This window comes from Puntigrus tetrazona, unplaced genomic scaffold (genome assembly GCF_018831695.1).
Source record: "Puntigrus tetrazona isolate hp1 unplaced genomic scaffold, ASM1883169v1 S000000130, whole genome shotgun sequence".
Classification (NCBI taxonomy): domain Eukaryota; kingdom Metazoa; phylum Chordata; class Actinopteri; order Cypriniformes; family Cyprinidae; genus Puntigrus; species Puntigrus tetrazona.
Window position 1 is genome coordinate 1,080,480 of NW_025047807.1, and position 23,314 is coordinate 1,103,793.

Sequence of the window (23,314 nt, forward strand, 5' to 3'; positions counted from 1 at the left end):
ATCGTACTATAAAGTACTTGCAGTATTGCTATCAATTTCAAAAAAGCATTATGAATCTAAAGATATTTATATGAATTGTATGTTATGTTCCACATCTTGTTATCACTGATAACAACCCTGCTGGATCTCACGAATCTCCTTCGTACTCTTGATCAGTTAAAAATGACACGAGTCTGACAGCGGATGAACTGTTTCTTTAAAATCCATATTCAGGAAGTGCTCATTTTAGAATGCACGGATGAAATGCTTCAGCGTACCGTGATGCTTTGCACTAAACCGATTTAAAGTGTGACCATCAATCACCTGTTTTTGCAGATTGTCTCTTTGTGAAAAAGCCCTGGCTGAGTATCTGGACACCAAGCGATTGGCCTTCCCACGCTTCTACTTCATCTCCTCCGCTGATCTGCTGGACATCCTGTCCAGTGGCACTGACCCTCACCAGGTACATCTGCACACGGATAATCACATAAACGCATAAAACCACGTTTATGCGCCTAAAATCATTTAGTGTATAGTGCTTCTGGCCGAACTGCAGTGCGGCTCTGCCGTTACTTGTCTTTTGCACCCACTAGATGGCAGCGTTGATCGCAGTTTCTTAAGTTGTCTTGAAGGCGCACTGCGAGTTTGCCATGTCACATTAGGACGAAATTGAACCGAAATAGCAGCTGTGGAGTTGTGAAGCCGTACATTTTTTCCCTCAGGTTCAGAAGCATCTGTCAAAGTTGTTTGACAATATGGCGAAGCTGAAGTTTGAAACGGACGCAGGCGGAAAGCCCACCAAGACGGGGCTCGGTATGTTCAGTAAGGAGGACGAGTATGTTCAGTTCAACGAGCCCTGCGACTGCACTGGCCAGGTACCCACAATGCACCGCAAATTATCATGAGGGCAATTAGAGGAGTTTGTTTACAGAGACAGAGCGCTTTGTGTTTTTGTTCTATAGCATACCTTTACAAAAGGCGTTTTAATTAGGAAATTTTCATTTATTTATTGGACGACACGTGAAATAGTGATAGCGGTACATGCTGCATGCTTGGAATATAGCAACAGACATGAATAACAACTCAAATCATGTTCTTTGTGGAGAAAATGTGAAATAATCCCACAGATGTGTAGTATATCCACAGTGATGTCTGGAGAGGACATTTCTCAATATTTGCTTTTAATGGCTCAAGATTAAAAGATTAAAATGTCTTTAAAAAGAAAACACTAATTTGGTTAAGGTCTGTATTTAACTGAGAATATGATTGGACACAAAAAACTACAGTGCATTATAGAATATGGATTTTTTTTTTACTATTAAAAAAATGGATAGAAAAATAAAAAGCTTACAGGAAATTAGGCATACATCTAAAACTAGAACATAGTAAGTTATTCATATTTGGTTGGTTTTGATTACAGCAGTCGTTCTCCAGGGCAGAACTCAATATGTTTTGCACATGTGGTGTAATTTGTCACGTTTCATTGCACAATATGCTTACAAAATCCTTAATAGGGTCAAGGAACAGAATGGATTTTCGAGCATCAAAACAATGAAAGTGTAATGCAGCTTTATATGGTATTTTTTTCCACATAAATTAGAATGTGCCATGATTAAATCTGAATAATAAATAACAACTATAATACATTTTTAATATGCTTTCCAAAAAAAAGAGACTTTATTTAAGGATCATACTGGAGTCCAAAAATGCTATTTTTGTTTTGAAATCAATCTTTGCCATGATCCACTGGCTTTTACGCACAGAAGGTTTTTAACCATTGAAATATAGCCAAATTTAGCCCAGTAACTTAAACTTTTTTTATATATTTTAGTAAATGCAGGTCAGAAGAAGTATGTTGTTTAATTTTTACATAAATATGACAATGAACATTATTTCACCCATATTTGTAACAAAATTTGCATGAAACATAGTAGACATAGTAATCAGATGCAAACATCTTGTCTTCGACCCAGTAATCAAATGTTTGAATAAAGGGTGAAGATGCCCCTATTCCTAGACCGGACTTCACTATTGGCCACTGCTGTACATGAGTCACATCTGCGGTCCAGAACATCATAGAGACACTTTCACAGAGAAACTCCACTCATGTTTTCTCCAGCCCATGTGGTTATAAATGTGGTTATGTTTGGAGGATCTGCTGTGGATTAAGACTCAATCTAATCCAGCTCCTGAAGTTCTGTATTCCTGTGGAGTTTTGCTCCATCTGCTTACGGATGATTAGTTTATTTCTAGTGGAACCAATGTACAGTATCAGGCTGCTGCCAAACCTCCTCACGTCTGGATCCGTGTAACGCTTGTTCAGGTGGAAGCGTGGCTGAACCGCGTTCTGGACAGCATGAGGGCCACCGTGCGTCATGAGATGACCGAAGCCGTCGCCTCCTATGAGGAGAAGCCCAGGGAGCAGTGGCTGTTCGACTATCCCGCTCAGGTACTGAATCAACACCTGTAAACATCTCTAGGCCGGTCTGAATGAGAGAATATTTATGAGGAATTGGAGATATTTCTGGCTGTATTACTATCTCTAAGCCCACGGGTCTGTCTGCATGTGCTTACAAAATCAAGTCTCATGAAGGCCTGCTTTTTGGGAGTTTGCGTTTTGCCCGATAGCGATGGGGCCGCAGTGGATGTCTGTGTTTGAACCGTGATTATTCATTTAAACATTTCAAACAGTAACTGGGAATCAAACTCTCATTTGGATCTGTGAATAAAAGTTTAATGAATTTGAAAAATATAAACTGAAGACATTCTGAAATAGTTCTGGGTCACTAATCAAATGTGTGACATTGAAAGTTTCCTTGTAGTTTCAGAAACTGAAAACTAAACACAAATCCTTTGTTATGAATGTGTTTTGATTTTACGTTTTTAATTCAATTTGATATTTTTTCAGTAAAAATGGTCAGGTTAAACGACAGACTGTCATAGTAAAAAAATGTAAAGAATTATGCTGTATCATATTTAAACCCTTTTCATAAATGCACAAACATATTCAAGGTTGTGTTATCATATGAATATGTATCATTGATTTTTACTAGCCCTAAAACCATATGAAGCCAATACAAATATAAAAGATAATAGATTTGTGAGAATTAAAATTCATTTAGTTATTTCTTTGTTAGTAAATCAAATGACAATCTTGAAAATTAATATTTTATTGTTATTATTTCTCAGAATAAGAATGCAAATAAATTGTAAAATATTGCAATTGCAAATACTTGAAATATTTGAAAGAAAAATGTTGTAATGATTTAACAGTGTTATGTAATGATAAATTAAAATATATTTTTAGAAATAAATTAAGATTAGCATATTAATACCTTTTACTTGCTGTTTTCACCACACAACACTTTTGTCATAAATTATAACCTTTCTTGTTTACTTTTTTTAAACCAACTTTTTAAGAAACCAATATAAATACAAAGAGTAGATTTCTAAAAACATGCCACATGTGATTTCTTGGCCACAAACATATCACTGACTCACATACTGAACCGAATACTGAGACATATTGATAAGTAAATATTGTTCCCGACATTCATGCTAATCATGTATTTTGTCCTAGTGCAGAACAGAAATGTGTCATCTTCTTATTTGGATAGGTGGCGCTCACCTGTACTCAGATCTGGTGGACGACCGATGTAGGAATGGCGTTCTTCAGACTGGAGGAGGGATATGAGAACGCAATGAAGGATTACTATAAAAAGCAAGTGAGTCAGTTGAACACCCTCATCACCATGCTGATCGGCCAGCTCACTCCTGGAGACCGGCAGAAAGTCATGACCATCTGTACTATTGACGTCCACGCCAGGGATGTTGTGGACAAGATCATTCAGCAGAAGGTACCATCTCAACTGTCCTATTGTCATACTCCATCCTTGACATCCTCTTGGTCACACTTGAAGATGATAGGATTGGATTTAATAAAAAATAATGAAATAATGAAAACTCAGTTTAAACATTTGTTTTGTAATCTGCCGTAGGGGGTTTGTAAAATGTTTTAATGTCAGACAGGCTAAACAAAGCATAGTAGTACAGTAAGAATTTATGTTATAAAGACACAATGAAGTAATTTGAGTAGTTCTTTCATATTTCTATTCATAAATTATAGGGCAACATTTAACTTGTTTTAAGTGCAATTGTTTTCCTCTATTAGAGTAATGTTAGATGTATAATAATTTCCAATTCAATTAATATAAACTCAAAAATAGTTTTATGATGCTTTTTATTATCAAAATTGTTTTGAAGAAATTACATTACAGGTATTTATTTTGAATATTGCACATCGCAGGAGAGGAGAGATAAAAGCTTACAAATAAAAAATGTGATATTTTTGTTCATAAAACTATAGACATTTTTTATTACCGTTAAAAACTATGGATGTCAGTGGAATAAAAATAATCACAATGAATCTAAATTTAATATAAAATAAAAAATTTTGAAACACTTAAAGCCTTTGCAATGTATAATGCATTAAAGGTATTCATCTGAAATTGGTTGATTGTTTTAATGAAATCAACTTTCTAACACTGAATAGATAAGTCTTATAATGTACTTATTATTATTTTTATTATTATTATTATTATTATTATTCATACAATCTGTTGTAACGTGCAAGGCAATAAAAATACTTTCATGGGGCATTATATGTAATGTCTTTAAAGGAATAGTCCACCAAAGAAACCTACTTTTCTTATTTTCTGATATTGTCCAGAGACTCTTTGCATAAGTCATGCGAATCATCTGAAATGCAATGATGACCTTCAAAAGACCAAAGTTGAAATGGTTTAAGCTTTGAGCAGTGCGTTACAGTGCATGAGATAAATGCTGCAGCGGATGCATGAGTTCACTGCAGTGACCAGCACTAGCGTTAGTCATGTGAAAAACCCTGCAGGCGTCTCATAAGCAGATATTCAATACTGCCTCTATTTGCCTCCATAATCCATGCCTCAATGCCGCTCTCATGTGATTGCTCATATTTCGGTCTCACTTGAAGACCCGCGGTTTAGTAGAATAAAAGTCCTAATGAAAGCACCGTAGAGTGGCTCAGAAGCACACTAATGTTTTTATCCAGCTCAGGTGTGATATTTTCTTCATGCTAATCCTTCATAATCATCTCCCCCAGGTGGAGAACTCTCAGGCCTTTCTCTGGCTGTCCCAACTGCGTCACCGCTGGGGCGAGAGAGAAAAGCACTGCTTCGCCAACATCTGTGACGCCCAGTTCCTCTATTCATACGAGTATCTGGGCAACACTCCACGATTAGTCATCACGCCACTCACAGACAGGTGAGATGCCAGAAAAACACAGCTTTAGCTTTGGAGTGACTCATTTGAAGAGCCATTAGAGAGCAAACGCGTCCCATCAGATGCCCTTACACTAAAGGAAGACGGCAGGTTGCTCAGACGGGTCCGTCTCGACCCTTTGAAAGCGTCACAAAGCGGATACGCTGCCGTTTGATAGTCAAATCAATGACAGCGCGCTTTCCTGAGCATATGGTCAGTCTCTGAGCTCTGCTGACCGAGTCACACGCCTGTCTTTCATTCACACCGAACCGAGGCGATGCAAAAATAAAACGCCGGGGCACAGATGGTGCCATTAAGATAGGACGTCTGCTGACCATCATTCATGTGCACAGACTGCTTACTTTATAGTTGTTTTACGCAACTTGTAAATAAGTTTCCCCAAAATATTTCACTTGCTTTTTGCATAATTTATTAATAAAATCGGAATGCGAACCCACGCAAACTGAACGAACACCATACCGTTAGACTCACATTATTAATTAGGGATCGTAAAACATTATTACACTACGCTTCAAAAGTTTGCTCTTCATTAGTCTTATAAGTGACAGTAAAGAAATGTATAATATTAAAAATGATTTCGATTTCAAATAAATGCTGTTCTTTTTGGCTGTTTTTTTTAAAAACATAGACAAATCTTACTGAGCCCATACTTTTGAACTTTTTGGATAATATTCTACTGACAAAACTCATGATGTATGCTCGCAGTTGTGTGCTGCATGTGTCCAAAGACTATAAAAATACCCAAGATGTCACACATATACTTTTTAAAAATGGGGGGAAAACGCTCAATATGGTTTCACTACTGAACGAAGCAAACGAGCCAATCTCTAATCGGTAACGTCAGCACGTCACCGCAGCTGCCATTAGAAGTCCCGGTTGCTATAGAAACAGTCAACACTTTGAGACATGCGCTTAGTTTTAATCGTAGGTTTTGCAAACAGTTCTAGAGAATTTGATGTTTGCCCGTTCTGCACTCGGATGCTTAAGAGGCGTTTAAAGATAGTCTCCGAGTGACATGACTTAAAGGGAATTTAATGTGTTTGAACTGACTCATAAGCATCAGGGTTTTGACTTTTTTTTATTAAAAAAGCAAACTTCATAAAAGTCATTTATTCATGATTCATTTGGAGTCCACTTTGATCTGTTGTAGTGTTTTGTATTCAGTATAAAGATCTGACTCATAAGAGTCATTTGTTAAGAAATCAGCCTGATTTTTGATTTACTGAAGAGGAACAGCATTAGTTTTTCCTCAACCAGCAGATAATGTTGATTCAGGTGCACTTCCTGTTTGTGTAAATCACATAAAACAGTGCTATTCTCACTTATTAATATAAATGATCTACAATGAAGGACTCTTCGGGGTTAAAGGCTTGCCCCATAGCCTTACTTAAAGACAGGCCATCAGTAAATACACCAAAGTCAGTGTTAAAGGTAAGGTAAAACCTGATCCATATAAAAGTGCTCTGTCTCCCAGAATCGAGCTGTTTGCTCAGGCGGATCACATCAGCAGCACACCGTAATAGCGGGACTTTAGCCGCTGGCAAAGACTTGAATTTGAGGAAGTCTGTATTTATGCGATTGAACATTTGTGTTTGTTTTGCTGAAATGTGTTTTCCTCGGCTGAAACGCAGATGTTACATCACTCTGACGCAGTCGCTGCATCTCATTATGAGCGGAGCCCCAGCCGGTCCGGCCGGCACTGGGAAGACCGAGACCACCAAGGACCTGGGCCGAGCCCTCGGCATCATGGTCTACGTCTTTAACTGCTCTGAGCAGATGGACTACAAGGTGACGAGAACAGAGAATATCATGACTGCACATGCTCCGGGCTTTACTTTATTGGGTTGTGCTGTTTCTAATAAGTATTTGCCAGATCATACTGATATGGATTATGTAGACCACCTGTGTTCGAATTCAGGCAATGCAAATGCACTTAATTTAATCTTCTATTTCCAGCATGACGAATAAACAGGAATGGTACAGCATCCCACAATGCAGTGGGACTTGAGTATTCTGTAGCACTAGTCAAAGTCAGGAGCATAGCTAGCTGACCCAAGTGAAATACAGCTGTGAAGTATTAATTTTTGTATGCTGATATTTTGTCTTGTTTCCGGTCAAAATATCGATAAATTCTTAAATCAAGAAAGATTTTCTAGATAAGTAAAAAAGTAAAAAATTCTTTTGGCTAGAAAGAAAACGAAGAAAATTGAATCAAAGAATAGAAACTTTATTGAAAATTCAAAAGCAGCTCAACTGAAGACATTTTAAAAAATGTATTCAGTTAGGTAAGTGTTTAGTTAGTGTCAATGTAAAAGGTGTTCAGTAAATATTGTAATATCATCTACTATGAAAGCAATGTCAGTTTAGTCGTAAAGCATCTCTAGAAGGCAATAGTTTATTATGTTTATTATTCAGATCTATTCAGCTACGTTGTCATCCAATAGTGTCAGTGCAGTTGAAACAATAATTCAGTGTTACTGAACATGAAGTGTCCTTTAAAATGTGAAATTTAATGATAGGATTTCAGCAATCATGTCATGTGTGTTTTCTGTCGACTGTTACTGTAAGAGTCAGAACTAGAACCAATTTGCAAATGAATCACTCAAACGTTGCTAAATGATCTGAAGTGGTTGACAATTAAGTTTGGACAATTCACTCAAAGGCTGAATAATTTGCGGCGGTTTCTCACACTTTAACTAGATACTTTATAAGACAGAGAACAAAACGCAGCCCTGGATGAAGTGATTTTTAACTACAATTAATATTTGTGTATAATAATGTTAAGGCATGTTATTGATGAAAAGCTAGAAATGCTCCTGAAAAGAATAGTATGGTGGTTTTCTGTTCCCAACAAAATCAGTCTTGTTTTGATCGGAAAGGCTTTTAATCAAGTCCACAGCGAGCTCTTAACTCCAACCTCAGTCTACACCTCGCCTGATCCCGTCCTTAAGAGATTTCTTAATGTACTTCTCCCATCGCGGGCTTTATTTACATCTGAAGCCATGTCAGTATTCGGGCCTCATCTGCACTCCATATAATAGAGACACAGTGTTCTTCTGCTGCGGCTGCAGAGAGGAGAAGACGGCCTCGGGATCACAGGACGCCCGCAATCAATCCCCGGTCATCTCTCATCACGTCTCAGCCAGATCTACACACACACACACATACAGAGTGTTTTGAATATGAATGCGAGTTTGCAAATGCTGCTCATCCATCCAGAAAACGGCTGCTTAGCATTTGTTGTTCTTGTTTATAAGCTGGAATTTCAGCGGAGCAGGAACCGTGAGCTCGTTTCTAGAAAACAAAAGACGGCTGCATAATTTCACATGATTCTGTTTGTTGCGATTGATGCTTTCCGGCGATGCACCCGTAACTCTGTGCTTTCTCTCGCTCGATCTCTCTCTCTCAGTCATGTGGCAACATCTACAAAGGCCTGGCGCAGACCGGAGCCTGGGGCTGCTTTGATGAGTTCAACAGGATCTCGGTGGAGGTGCTTTCGGTGGTGGCGGTGCAGGTGAGTGACTTACTCCCTGATGAATAAACAACAGCATAAACAGCATAATGCCATTGGTTTAGAAACCTGGAAACTAGGGCTGTTTTTTTCTTACATGATGCGCCAATTAAATAGTGGAATGAAGCAAAATAATCACACGTCAGTACATCATCGCATCACTACTCCCAAAAGATCTTGTAAAATCATTATTGTGATATCATTATTATCATTATTGAGTAAAACATTAGCAATTTTACACTGTAGGCTGATTTGGGACTGTCCGATCCCAATAAAGAAGGCTTGATCCAGCCTAATGGACGTCAAAACTACATAGAATGGAGACTTACTTGTAAATATGAAGTTGCATTCCTGTAGCTGACATTACCTGAGAGGTTGAAGTAAATATACAGTGAGCAAAAGGGCTAAATATTTTCTGAACGAAAGTATCAAGTATCTGAACGAAGGCAAATGTGATATTAATACAAGAGTTCACTAATAAACAGAAATAGTGTTACTTTTTAGACACAATATTGTAATATTATGTGTTTTATTACCTATAAAACACTGGCAGAACTCTAGAACTGTATTCTAGACAATATTCAGCACAATAACAATCCTGTGTCTAGCTTCTTGGTTGTTAAACTGTTGTATAAAACTTCACATTAAGTATAACTTCAATAAAAACTTCAATAAACTTTGCATTTGTGCAGATATTGGGGAGAAACAGCACTCTTGTTGGTGTGATGATATTACTGAACTATATCATTTGATATAAATATAAGGGCAATTATTTGTGATCGTATCTTGAAATGTAAAACTGCATGCTAATAGGCTCAACATTCGTCCTGCATTTGAATGCATTATTTTTTCCATAATTAACCGCACCAAATTAAATCGTTAAATTCAAATTCAACCAGGGAAAGTTTTCACCTAAAAAATAAAAATATAATGCATCAGGAAAACACCGTATGAGAAAAATCCAGCATTTATGATTGACTCAACAGTTACATCAGCTGCTTTTATGCGAGATCATCTCATAATGGCGTGGCATCTGCTGTTTGCCATTGAGATTTTATGCCCTGCAATTCAGAGTTTATGCAAGGATGCTGCAGCGTTGCAGACGCACATACTGCAGTCGAATGAATCATCTTCATAACGCTGGCAGACGCAATTTACTCACAATGGCTATTATGTTGAAGATGATGATGGGCATGATTATAAAGGGTGTGATGTGTAGCTGCTCGTTCATCTTTAGACGAATTTTGTTGTGATACAGCGTGACGGGTTTTAATGGCCAATTCCTGAAAAGGTGCACTTTTTCCTGTGAAAGCGAGAAAGACTTGTCTGAAATGTCAGGACATTGAAAAGGTGCGATAAAAAATGAATTACCTTTTTCTTTTGTAGTGTTTTCAGAGAGCAGCTGTCACGAAGAACAATTTACAGTGAATCAGAACATCAGAGTAATGATAGCGAGGCGTTTGTCAGGCCCTCTGACAGGAAGCGAATGACGTTTAGCCTTATCCTTTTTAAGTAGGAGGATATTTCACTGGAATTTAGTCCATTCAAATTTTATCCTCACAAAAGAAAGATAGAATCAATTTTCTATTTGGTTAAGCTAAAACAAACAGAAGGTCCTCCAGACGTATTGATATTGAGACAAATTAACCAGCTTCAGCGTTCACCTCACCATGGGAGGGAAACAGATTTACAGAGGAGTGTCCACAAATATCAGGCACTTCGTTTTCATCTTTTCATTAATTACGAACAATGAGGGTTTTGTCAAACCAGGCGATATATGGAATAGGAAACGATAATCATTCTGCCCTCATTTACGCTCCAAACCTGTGCTGGTGCACAAGGTGGCTAGAAAAATGTCTGAGCTGCTCTGGTCCACACAACGGAAATGAATGGGGACCAGGACCAAAAACATCCTAAAAAAAGACGTTCATATACCTTCATAGCAGTTGTACAGTAATAAAATTAAAAATCATCCAATATGAGACAAATTCAGAATCTGCAGGACAGTCAGTCAATGTAAGAAAATAATAATTTTTAGATCGGTTTGGTTCTACTTTAGTTCTCATCCCAGGGATAATGGTGATAGTAAAATTGGTAATAGAATTGAATGCTTTCAGGAAGTTTGAAAAGTCATATTTTAGTCATGCTTCATAAGCCCCTTCCACACAGTAATACCAATTGCTGTAATATTACCAAAACAAATTTTCTGGTAAATGCAAAAATGTTTCACGCAGGCAAATCACCAGTAAAGCACAATTTACATCAGCGCTTTTGATGATGTTTTAATTGTGTCAAACGTTCACATTTACACAGCTGCTTTTGGCACAGAGACATTTTATTATATTTAACTTCAGTAAACAGCACAAAGTAAATGTGTCATCTGCATTAGAATGTTCTGATTGGCTCAGAGTAGACGTCTCACATCATCGCCTTACGTCTGAACTTGTATGTCCTTATACTGGTAATCTCATTCTGTGTTCACACGGAGTATTTTACCAGTAATTTACTAGTAACTTTACAACTTAATCTCTTAACAGTAAAATGCTGTTAATTCACCAGTAAAGACTGCATGAAAGACTATAGTCACCATTCACACCGTGGAAAGGAGCAACTTGGACATTCTGATAAACATCTGCTTTTGAGTTCCACAAAAAAAAAGTGTCTCAGATAAATAAAGACATTAAAGATAACTACAATTTTATTTCTGGGTACCCAAACTCTTTAATAATTCCCAGTAATTTCCTCTGTTGTGTCCCGGCCACCCACTCAGGTTCCTCTGCTGTTTCAGCTCTTAATGCATGCCTGTGCGTGGCTTAGCTGCTCTGCTATAGAACGGCATGTAAAATTCATGACAGCAGTGTATAGTGTGAGGTTTGGAGTTCAAGTAAGGCTATGGCAGAGTAAAACCTCATATCTTATTCCATCAGCTCTCAGCAATATCTGACTCACTCTTAATGTTATATGTCAGTGTTTATCTGGTAGCAGCCTGAACTCTCTCAGACTGTGTCTTCAGTCCTTCGAGCAGCTGAATCATTACTATTTCAGACACTAAACCCATCCACATGTGCTGTTGACAGGTTTCCCGTTCGCTGTAATCCAATTAGATCTTTTTTTGATTGTCGCTTCATAAAATATTCCATTAAAGCACAGCCTGCCTGCATCCTGATCTTCCCATTCCTCTTTCTACTGACCAGTGGCTAATATGAATTTGTAATCTAAAATTCAATTTGATTATTTCATCAAGGTCAGCGGAGGGACCGAAAGGAACAGGGATTTGGCCATTTAAACTCATTTACGTCCTAGTAAGACATGCCTCTTGTACCGTAGGCTGTAAATGAGTTATAAAGTGCAACCGCAATCGCTCACTTCTCAGTGGCCTTGCTTCTGGAAGGATTTTTCGCATTGATTTTTTCTAAAAGGATTTATAAAAATCTTAAAACAAGACTTTAAGCCATTAAACAAACAGCTCTGCTTTGCTAGAAAAGTCACTTTGATTTGCAAAAAAGAAATCAAAATGAATTCCTCTTAAAGCATGTAGTAATGACAATAATAATACATTTTGAAAAAAAAAATTAATTAGAATTGTATTAATTAGTTTTTTTTGTAGTTGATATATGTAAATATGTCCCATTTATTTTCTTCGCATTCTTTACATTTGTCTTTTTCTGTCTCTTCTCTTTCTTTCCATTTTAATTTTTGTGTTACTAAGTCATCCTACAACATCCTCAGGGTTGTAAGATTTTATCTGTCATTTTGTATGCACAGTATGTTTTAAAATCTACATTCCAGTGTGTTCAGAAACAGAAAGGCGCAGACGGACTTTACATTGTTTACATTTTAATGCTTAATTGTAGCTGGCAGTTTCTTCTGAGATCCTTTGCCTCAGTTTGGATTTTTATACCAACATTGACTTCTCTGTTAAGTATTTCCGTCACATCATCACTAACAATCTCAGTGCTCATAGTTGGTCTCTCCTAAAGGTTTATTTTTTTATAAAGAATGTGAATGGGATTTTGACCTCCATCTCCCTGTTGTACTCTTTGTGTTGATTTATTCTCACTTCCCTATTTAAGTGCAACTAACATGCATTCTATTCAATTTACATTCGTATTGCTGATGTGTGATTTATCAGGTCAAAAGTATTCAAGATGCCATTCGAGACAAAAAGAAGAGGTTTAACTTCATGGGTGAGGATGTGAACCTGGTGCCTTCGGTGGGCATCTTTATCACCATGAACCCGGGCTACGCTGGCAGAACAGAGTTGCCAGAAAACCTCAAGGCTCTCTTCAGGTGCGCTGCGGATTTGCATTTCATTAGGTGCCATTCGCTCTTAAAGGGGAGTTCTGCCGTTTTAAACATCTGCATCCCGGTTATAAAGAGATTGGATGTACCTGTCCTTCTTTATAACGCAGATTTAAAAAGATGTTTTGCATATCAAACAATAAATAACTTTTTTTCCCATTAGATCTGTTTTCCACTGTAGAGTCAGCATTCATGAACACATTTTATTTTGACCACCTATAGTTTATTTGTGGCTGCATACTCATAAACACGATACATATCCGTAAACATCAAGCTCTCAAGCACAAATGAGCTGCATCTCCAGCCAGGTGTTGTTCTCCATCAGATGAACACTTACAACTAATGCAGTTTATGTTAATTACCATTTCTTTCCCCTGAAGTGATGCATTTTTATTATTCTATTCTATATATTTTTTTAATTAATCAGGTAGGTATCAGTGCCATTAGGAGACCAGAAAGACAGTGAAAAGTTTTGAAAATAGACAAGAATTAAAAGTACATACAGTATTATCACTGTATGATATTCCAAAATGAATAGGTTGAACTTTATGATATTTCACTTTAGACAATCAACAGTTAGTTACGTGTCAACTAGTAGTCATTATAATATAAGTAGTCTGCCTTAACATCTTCTAACTGATTAGAATTCTACTTCTTATAAGGAACTGTTGAAAGTATGTGTCAACGTATTCTACTAACCTGAACCCTAACCTAACAGTTGAGGTTAATATATGATAGTAGTTAACATAACATGTTATTAGTAGAATGTCTAAAGTGGACGGTTTAAGTAATGCAATAAGCCTTGCAAATGTATAACAGACTGTATGTAAGTGTGACAGACCTAATCTGCATGCATGCTGCGTCATGATGTTGTGCCGTTGTGTTTCTGCAGGCCGTGTGCGATGGTGGTGCCAGACTTCGAACTCATCTGTGAGATCATGCTTGTGGCCGAGGGTTTCCTTGAGGCTCGACTTCTGGCCAGAAAGTTCATCACTCTCTATCAGCTGTGCAAGGAGCTGCTCTCCAAACAGGTTTAGACGTCTCACACTATCGCTCCAATGCAGTTAGCAGCTGTATCACATGAAGGCTTCGGCTCTTTAAGCCAGAGCAGTTCTCCCAGCAGTTGTTTATCTGTCATTGGGATTTTATTTGATTGCGATGTTATGAGACTCCCAAATGCTTTCTAATAAAAATGATGTCAATCCTGCTATCATCCTGCTGTTACTCTATAAATAGTTTTTATGTACATGTGATACAGACTGTGAAAGTGAGAAATCAAAGCCTTTGCATTTCACAGCATTTCAGCTGCAGTTTTTGCATTGATTCTCTCTCTCATTGTCGTCCTCTTCTCATTTTCTCGTGTTTTCTCAGGAACACTGACTGGGAACATGTTAATTCATCTTAGCAATGTTCTAAACATTTTAGGAACACTCTATCACAGTGTTAAACCATGCTAGTAACTTGTTAAAAATGCTAGAAACATGCTAATTCACGCTAGCCATGTATTAAACATGAATACATACATTGAAACATACTAGCATACTGTTAAAACATACTAGCATACTGTTAAAACATACTAGCAACATGTTAAAATTGTTGTAACATAGTATTAAGATGCTAGACGCTAACAACATGCTAATGCATGTTAGCAACATGCTAGGGGTTAGCCATATCTTAAAACATAGTAAATTTGTGAAACGTAACGTAAAATGCTGTTCTTTTTTTACTTTTTTTACTTTGCAATTAATGGTTACTTTTTGTAACTGATGAGACGCAGCCTCTGAAGTGAAATGCAGCTATGCTAGCAAAATGTTATCATAACGTTAAAACATACAAGCAATATGTCAACTATGCTAACGACATTCTGATTTATGTTAGCAATTTGCTAAAAGATGTATCCCATTGGTAAAACATGGTAGAAACTTGCTAGTTAAAACATGCTAACATATGTTTTCAAAGAGCTAAAGCATACAACCAATATTATGAGTCAAATTATTCCAGAAACATGTTAAACCATGTTAGCACTGTGGTAAATTACGCTAGCAATATGCTACAACATGACAACAATGTGTTAAATCATGTTAGCAAATTGTTAAATTGTTTAGCAGTGTGCTAAAAATACCAAAACATGCTATCAATGTGCTTTAATGCTATTTTGTTGGCTTTCTCTAACTTAGAGTAAAACCTTCAATCTTAAACCTTTTTTAAGTTATATTAAACTTTAGCTGCACCGATTCTCCTTTGTCATTCAGTGATTCCACTCTGTGTTTCTGTGACTGGTTCTTTCTCGGTCCCTCTCTCATTGTGTTTTCCCGCGTCGTCTTGTTTCAGGATCACTATGACTGGGGCCTGCGGGCCATTAAGTCAGTGCTGGTTGTGGCTGGTTCACTGAAAAGAGGAGATCCGGGCAGAGCAGAGGATCAGGTGTTGATGAGAGCGCTGAGAGACTTTAACGTCCCTAAGATTGTAACTGACGACATGCCTGTGTTCATGGGCCTGATCGGCGACCTGTTCCCAGCACTTGACGTGCCTCGCAAACGGGACATGGACTTTGAGAAATTCGTCAAGCAGTCTGTGCTGGATCTCAAGCTGCAGGCCGAGGACAACTTTGTGTTAAAGGTGATCTATATAATGATATACTGATCTGTATATTTATTCTGAAAAACATTTATTTCCCTATATACTGAATAATATCTTTTTTTCACTAATCTGATTCAAATTCAATGATCTGGTCAAAAGTAAGGGCAACTAAAAAAAAGTTACTAACGTTGAATTTTATAATTGATTATTCTAAATGAAATCTAGTGTGTTTGCATAGCGTTCATTTTAATATTCTAACCATACACGTTTACACAGTTTGTTTTTTTACTATTTTTCACCACAGATTTATTTTTTTCTACTTTTTAAATTACGGTAATAAGATAAGGTTTATTATTTCAAGCACTTCGTACACTAAAGATTTTTCGCTAGATTTCTTTTTGGCAAAATTCATCCCACAAAAAACAAAATTTGTGTTATTTTCTGTCCACTGACAAAAATATCAGTAAAATTTCAAAAAATTAACAAGAGAGGAAGATAAACATGGCTGTTAATCAAGAAAGTGGACATGGCTGTCAAACAATGTCGATAACAATGTCGGCCAAACACTGGACAGCCAGTGACTTAATATAATAATTAATCAGTTATGTGAGGTATTTCGAAAGCAAGCGGCATCTCTCACTCCAGAATTTCTGTCCCTGACGAGGAATGAGAAATGAAGAAGCTGATCGGGACGGTTTGAGCACTGGTGGGAAATTGCTGTCGTTTCAGTCCACTCTCATGCTCTGTTCCAGACAGCCTGTCAGTTTCTACGTTTTTTTTTGGCAAACGATTTTACTCTGGTCTCTCCTTAAACTAGTATTGTTTAAGGAGAAACACAACGACAATTTTAAAAGTTATGTTTTCAGACTAGTAATAACCATCGACCTCACATCAGTTCGTGATTGACAGGCAGCCCCAAGGTTCATCAGGACTCAAAGAATCATCCACTGAACCGGTGCATTCCTGATCGATGCCGCATTCGTATTTTTTCTTCTTCGGGTTGCACATTATCTTCCTTTTAGAGCCATAAACCCGCTGTTGTGTTTCAAGCAAATAGACATTAGTGTCAAAGCAGTCTGGAAGTGGATATATTGGACAAATCAAAGATAGCAGGAATTACAGTGTAATAGCGCCTCAGGTGCCGGAGCACAGCTCTAATTCTGAGCATTAGGATGAGCTCTGGATATCAGCCGCTGCGTTCAGCAGAGCCAGGGGAAATAAGTGCAATCTCACACAGGTCAAAGAGCCACAGAAACAACATAACAGCACTCCATCAGTAGAGGCCGGCGCTCCGCCGCGTGTTTAACCCCTTCACAGAGAGGAGAGGCGCGGGTCAGCGTGATGCGGCCCATCTGACCGTCCGCGCTCTGATTGGCTGGAGGGCAGGTGCGAGAGGAGGAAGAGGTGCGTTCTTAAGTAGGACTTTAGCCACATCTCTGATAGACATCAGATCAAAGCAGCAATCAGCAAACCCTCAGAGATGCCAAAGCAGCGCTGAAGAGCCCAACGGGGAGCTGCATCAATGCCATTGATTGAACATGCCATCAGATCCAAGAGGAAAATCTCTCGCTTTTGCTGTGCTTGGCTCTCAGAGGGAAGCGGCTCACTGTAAAAATGTTTATCATACTCAAACTGCTCCAGCAATCATCTAATTGCGCAGTTTTAACCACGGTAAAACTAGTCTGTGTACTTACAGTTGTTTTGTGTAATTATGAAACTCTCTGTAGTGTGTCTGTCAGAGTTTTGGCAGCTCCCCGTATTTCCTGGAATTTAATAATATAATACCGTCGCAAATCAAACATGCGTAATTTATTTTGCATAGAATTAAATTCTGGGGTAAATTACATCTATTCCATTGTGCGTAATGTAATTTCTTTTTTGTTTGTTATGTTTGCGTTATAACTGTGTTATAGCACTCTTTATAACACAATCTGTATAAAGTATTTTAAGAGTTATAGGCTCTTGGGTATATTTGGCCACGCCCATTTTTAAATAACCCTTTTATGCAGTATCTAACCAAAGTGGAAAGTTCAAAATTCTTTTAATAATTATTCACCTAGAGAGAACTAGGAGTAGTTTGCAAAAAAAGGCTTTTTTAAATCATCTCAAATATTTAACAGTTTGATTGACTGATGTGTTTGTTATGAGGATGTCAATCATATCATGAATACCGCGTATATGTGTGAAAAACAGCAAAATATCTAGTTGTTTACATGTTTAAGAAACGTTACATCACCCCCTTAAGTGGCTATTTCTTTCAAATTTTCTCAAAGACTGCAGGCCGTGAGTCAAACACTGAGTTTTGTTCCGTTCGCCTCCGTTAACCCCAATAATAATAGATACTCAAAATACTTTGGCTGATGATGGCCACATTTTTCAGGGTACACAAGCATGCTCATAGACAGCCGTTGCACTTTGGCCACAGACACTTCAAGTGAACTGTCAAATCAATTGGACTAACGGGTGCATACTTATAGTTGTTTTTATGCTTTCGTCTTTTTGTAGCAGCAAAAATCGGCCAGACACTACAACTTTTTTCTATTGTGACATCAGATGCATACTGAGTTCGGTGTAAATATCTCATTCTGATAAAAAAATGCATAGCTATTTTGCAAAATGAAAATTTGCCAATTGTTTCTTTGCATAGGTTTCTCTGCGTATTCCTTTGGTTCCGTTCCTCTGTGTTTTTTGGGAAATTTTCAGGTGAAAAACCTAGAACTAATTTGCGAAAGTAGTGGTTAAAAAAAAAAAAAAAAAAAAAAAATCCAAAAGAGCCAAAAATGTTCATCTTGATGATACAAGACACTTGAGTCTGCGACAAGAGCTTTAGGAGTTATGGATGATTTTGTATTTTAGAATGCTGTAGTGCCCCCATTAGGCCAATCAGGGCAAGCCTTGGTGATGTTGTGGACTGAGTGTAACCTTATCTTATTCATTTCAATAGGATGTAAGGAATACATTTTTGAGTCCCTAATTATTTCATAATTTTTGATCTAATACCGCTGAAAAAACTTAGCTACTGTATGAACAACCAGTTAGAAACATGTTAGATTAATTTAATATAACTTGCTAAGAAGAGCAAACTTTATTAATTTGTGCTGTAGATTTAGTTCTGTCTGGTGATGCTAGTGGTGCAGACACTACGAACCTTGCCTTTAAACAAGTCAAACGTTTGAACTGTAATGTTTCTCTAGTAGTATTGAGTCTTCACTGGAGGAAACAGAGAACTGTTTCGCATATGCATTATTAAAACAATAGCACAGTGACAGACTGTCCGATCCTGCGGGACTGCAGATCCACTCGACCCGTTCCCAAACCTGAACTCACACACAGCTTCACTGTCTGCCTGATTGCCAGAGGTGCCATTAAACAGCACAGGGAAGAGACTTCTCGAACTTTTTGTTGTTTTTGTTTTGAAATGTTTGGCGTGAAGTCAACCGCTAGATACTTTGACAGGCCGGATCTGCTGAAAGCTGTTTTTGGCCAGCCCCGCTAGTTTGTCTCTCCTGTGTGCGCTTTATAGCAGAAACAGCGAAACGGTCATGTTCTGAGTGTGATACGTGTCTGTGTCTCAGGTGGTCCAGCTGGAGGAGCTGCTGGCCGTCCGTCACTCCGTGTTTGTGGTGGGGAACGCCGGGACCGGCAAATCCCAGGTCCTCAAGTCTCTCCACAAGACGTATCAGAATATGAAGCGAAGGGCCGTGTGGGCCGACCTCAACCCCAAAGCAGTCACCAACGACGAGCTGTTCGGCATTATAAACCCGGCCACGCGCGAGTGGAAGGACGGTGAGGGCCGCTGCTGCCTGTACTTCCATCACAGCCCAATGCCAGACTCAACACGTGTGCTTTTCCCCCGCAGGCCTGTTTTCTAATATCATGCGTGAGCTGGCCAACATCAGTCACGCCGGGCCCAAGTGGATTGTCCTGGATGGTGATATCGATCCGATGTGGATTGAGTCGCTGAACACAGTAATGGATGATAACAAGGTAAAACCGAGACAGCCAGAACTCCAGCTCAATATCAGCTTTCGCACGCAGCATTCAGATATCTTTATGAAAGAGAGCGCATAAAACCAGCCTCACCTTTATGTGACCTTTAGCTGAGATGACACGTGTGTGTGTGTGTGTGTGTCTAGGTGCTGACGCTGGCCAGTAATGAGAGGATTCCTCTGAACCCGAGCATGAGGCTGGTGTTTGAGATCAGTCATCTCCGCACTGCCACTCCAGCCACCGTCTCCAGAGCTGGTTAGTTGCTCATTCTAAATAACTATCTAACAGTAATGATGCTGCTAATCTTACAGAATGTCAAAACACTGCTACACATAATATATATATATATATATATTTTGTTAATGTTTTTTTTTTCTTTTTTACAAAATACAAAAATAATCTCTGTTTAATGTAATATAGTGTTGCATGGTACTGAAAATCCAAAGGTTCATCTAAAAAAATCACTCTCAGTATACCATATTAAGAATTAGGAAATAGATTAAATTGAATAAAAATAATGTCTTGCATGTTTTTTTGTTTTTCGTAGTGCTGCAATGCACAAAATAAAGTAATATAATAATAAAAATGCAAAAAATAGAAATATATATAATACATATATATAATGTGTACTTTTAGTCCATTATGGAAATCTATTTTTTTATTTTTAGTATAAATTGTTCACTGTTGTTAAAATTCAGTGTAATATGTTCACGTTATTTATTTAATTTGCAGATACTTTAATTCAAAGCAACGTAAATTGCATTGCATCAGCCATCTACTGTTATGAACAGAATCTTGTTTTTGAAGGAGACAGTTTATAAATTTTTCTCTTACCAAAATTAACGATGGTTTCTTACAGTAAAGGTTTATCATTATAATCTTGTTTTCTATACACTACATGATTAAACTATGGTTAGTGTAGCAAATATTGTTAATTTGTTGTTACCATGGTCTTAACAGTAATGCTTTTGGTTTTTGGTTTGTAATTGTTTTGTTGTTATTTGCCCTAGCTCCCTCTAAGCTTATTATAAAGCAATATTTTATAACATTTGTCTACTAAATTACTACTTTAACTTTTCATTAGACAATTATGATGATGTCCTTTTTCATGCAGTATTCTGAGTGATGATAGTAATTATTTAGTTTAGTTTACAGTAGACTTATTAAACATCTATCATCACACAGAAAAATAAACAGGGAAGTAAAGTACAGACACCAGAAAAATCTACTTAAGAACAGTAACCGTATCCGTACTTTGTTACTTCTCAGCTGTGATAATTGAACCCTTGACCTCTGTGTTGCTGGTATCGATTTTTTTGTTACCATAATTGAAATTTGAATGTAGTAATAGCTAAAATAAAGTAATGTACAGGTTAGTGACGCAAACTACTTTTAAAATGGTAGCTTGAGCTTGACGGTCACCTCAGTTTAAAGCTACATGTGTCTCCAATAGGTATTTTGTACATCAACCCTGCGGATTTGGGCTGGAATCCTCCCGTGTCCAGCTGGATTGATGGGAGGGAAGTCCAGTCAGAGAAGGCCAATCTGACCATTCTGTTTGACAAGTACCTCCCTTCATGCCTCGACACGCTCAGGTCAAGGTAAAGTCATGAATGATTTTTGCGGTGGCCGTATCCATCCAGTCAAACATCACGTGCTATTCCTGTGTTCCGGGCATAAACATTTGGCTCGTTAATATTAATTATAGGTCCCATAATGGAGAGTTCTAAGATTGTCAGCAATGTCAGCATGAATTAATTAATATTCATGAACTTTCTATGTGTTTCATGCAGCCTGTACTAATCGTATTTTGGTGTCACTGAGATGCGGTTAGTTTTATTAATTTTTATTTTAGCTTTGATCATTTTAGTTACATTTGGTTCAACTTGAACTAATTTTAAACCACATGAATGATGTTGCCAACTAGCTGAAATAAATACTTTTTAAATCGTTTTAACATTTTATTTCAAGCTACAGTTCTTTTTATGGTTTTAGTTTTAATTAACTACAATAATACATAATTTTAATGTAAACCAAACTCAAATTAACAGACCAGAAAGGAAAACAAACATGCCAGACTGTTTCCAATCAGCAGAACAAACTAAAACCAGTCCAGGTCAGTCCGGCTCAGTTTACTGTAGTCCCATTAGAAAAACAGTGAAGAAATGTCCCTCAGCGTTATCCGAACACTTTCCTCCTCATTCAGACATCTGATATTGATTGACCCGCTGGTGCGTGAGTTCATCCTCTCTTTACAGTACAACACCACCAATACTCAGTATTTATTCACTAAAGTCAGTTTTAATTAGACTTTGCAGAACTCTTTGTGTCTTTGTGAGGTTGAATGAATTTCAGCTCCAGGAAACACAAAATGTAAATCAGGTGTGTGTGTGTGTTTGTGCTGCTTTCTGCACCGCTCTAGATTTAAGAAGATCATCCCGGTTCCTGAGCAGAGTATGGTCCAGATGCTCTGCTTCCTCCTGGAGTGTCTCCTGATCCCCGAACACACTCCTCCAGATAGCCATAAGGATCTCTACGAGCTTTACTTCGTCTTTGCAGCCGTCTGGGCCTTTGGAGGAACCATGTTTCAGGATCAGGTGGATGTGATGTGACTAAACTATTGACTGAGCCTTAAAGTCACACACATGTGTATTCTCATTTCCACACGATTTCATCATGAATAATCACTGTTTCTGTAATGTGTGTGTGTGTGTTTGCCGCAGCTGGTGGATTACAGGGTGGAGTTCAGTAAGTGGTGGCTGACAGAGTTCAAAAGCGTGAAGTTTCCGGCTCAAGGAACAGTATTCGATTACTACATTGATCCCGAGAGCAAAAAATTTGAGCCCTGGTCAAAAATGGTTCCCAAATTTGTGATGGATCCTGACATCCCTCTTCAGGTGGGTACTGATGTGTTTGTGTTTGTTAACTACATTAAAGAACAGCAGTCCCATACTACATATACAATATAGTGATATTAACATATTGAAATGTTCAAATTTGTATTTATATATATTATTTAAGAATTAATTTATTTTCATTTTCAATTTATTTTATTTTCAATTCCAGCAGGCATTTATTTTATTTCAAGTTGAGATTTTAGGTTTTTAAATACAGGTAGCTGTAATTATCCATACTTACATACCACAAATTTATCAATATCAGCACTTTAAGATATTATAAGAATATTTTATTTACGCAGTTTTATTTACACTTCTAAATTTGACACTTTGACACTAAAAAATGACACTTTAGCAACATCAAATGATCTTGAATCTGGCCTACAATACTGCAAACACAATCAGCTCATGATGGCCATTACATCAGGTCTCTGAAAGTTGTTGAGTTATGAAGGTCATTGTGTTTGTGTCCTGCAGGCCTGCCTGGTCCACACCACTGAGACCATCCGTGTGCGCTACTTCATGGACCGTCTGTTGGAAAGGAGGCGTCCGGTCATGCTGGTGGGCAACGCCGGCACCGGAAAGTCTGTTCTGGTGGGAGACAAACTAGGATCTTTAGACCCGGAGAAATATGTCATCAAAAACGTACCCTTCAACTATTACACCACGTCAGCCATGTTACAGGGTATGTGTTTGTTTTCAAAAACATGATGTCTCTGCTTTCTTCCATTAGTCC

At 37.8% G+C, this 23,314-nt stretch overlaps 1 protein-coding gene across 1 annotated transcript in view; it reads left to right on the forward strand.

Annotated features, from left to right (window-relative positions):
* Window positions 1–23,314, forward strand: part of dnah9 (dynein, axonemal, heavy chain 9) — an 86,767-nt gene that overhangs the window by 13,392 nt on the left and 50,061 nt on the right. Inside the window, 17 exon segments of the mRNA XM_043230011.1 lie at window positions 316–442; window positions 702–854; window positions 2,303–2,428; window positions 3,597–3,836; window positions 5,120–5,280; window positions 6,930–7,086; window positions 8,708–8,812; window positions 12,942–13,099; window positions 14,004–14,142; window positions 15,443–15,730; window positions 19,267–19,477; window positions 19,551–19,678; window positions 19,828–19,936; window positions 21,135–21,282; window positions 22,104–22,278; window positions 22,405–22,578; window positions 23,056–23,263. Coding sequence (XP_043085946.1) covers window positions 316–442; window positions 702–854; window positions 2,303–2,428; window positions 3,597–3,836; window positions 5,120–5,280; window positions 6,930–7,086; window positions 8,708–8,812; window positions 12,942–13,099; window positions 14,004–14,142; window positions 15,443–15,730; window positions 19,267–19,477; window positions 19,551–19,678; window positions 19,828–19,936; window positions 21,135–21,282; window positions 22,104–22,278; window positions 22,405–22,578; window positions 23,056–23,263 — 2,807 coding nt within the window.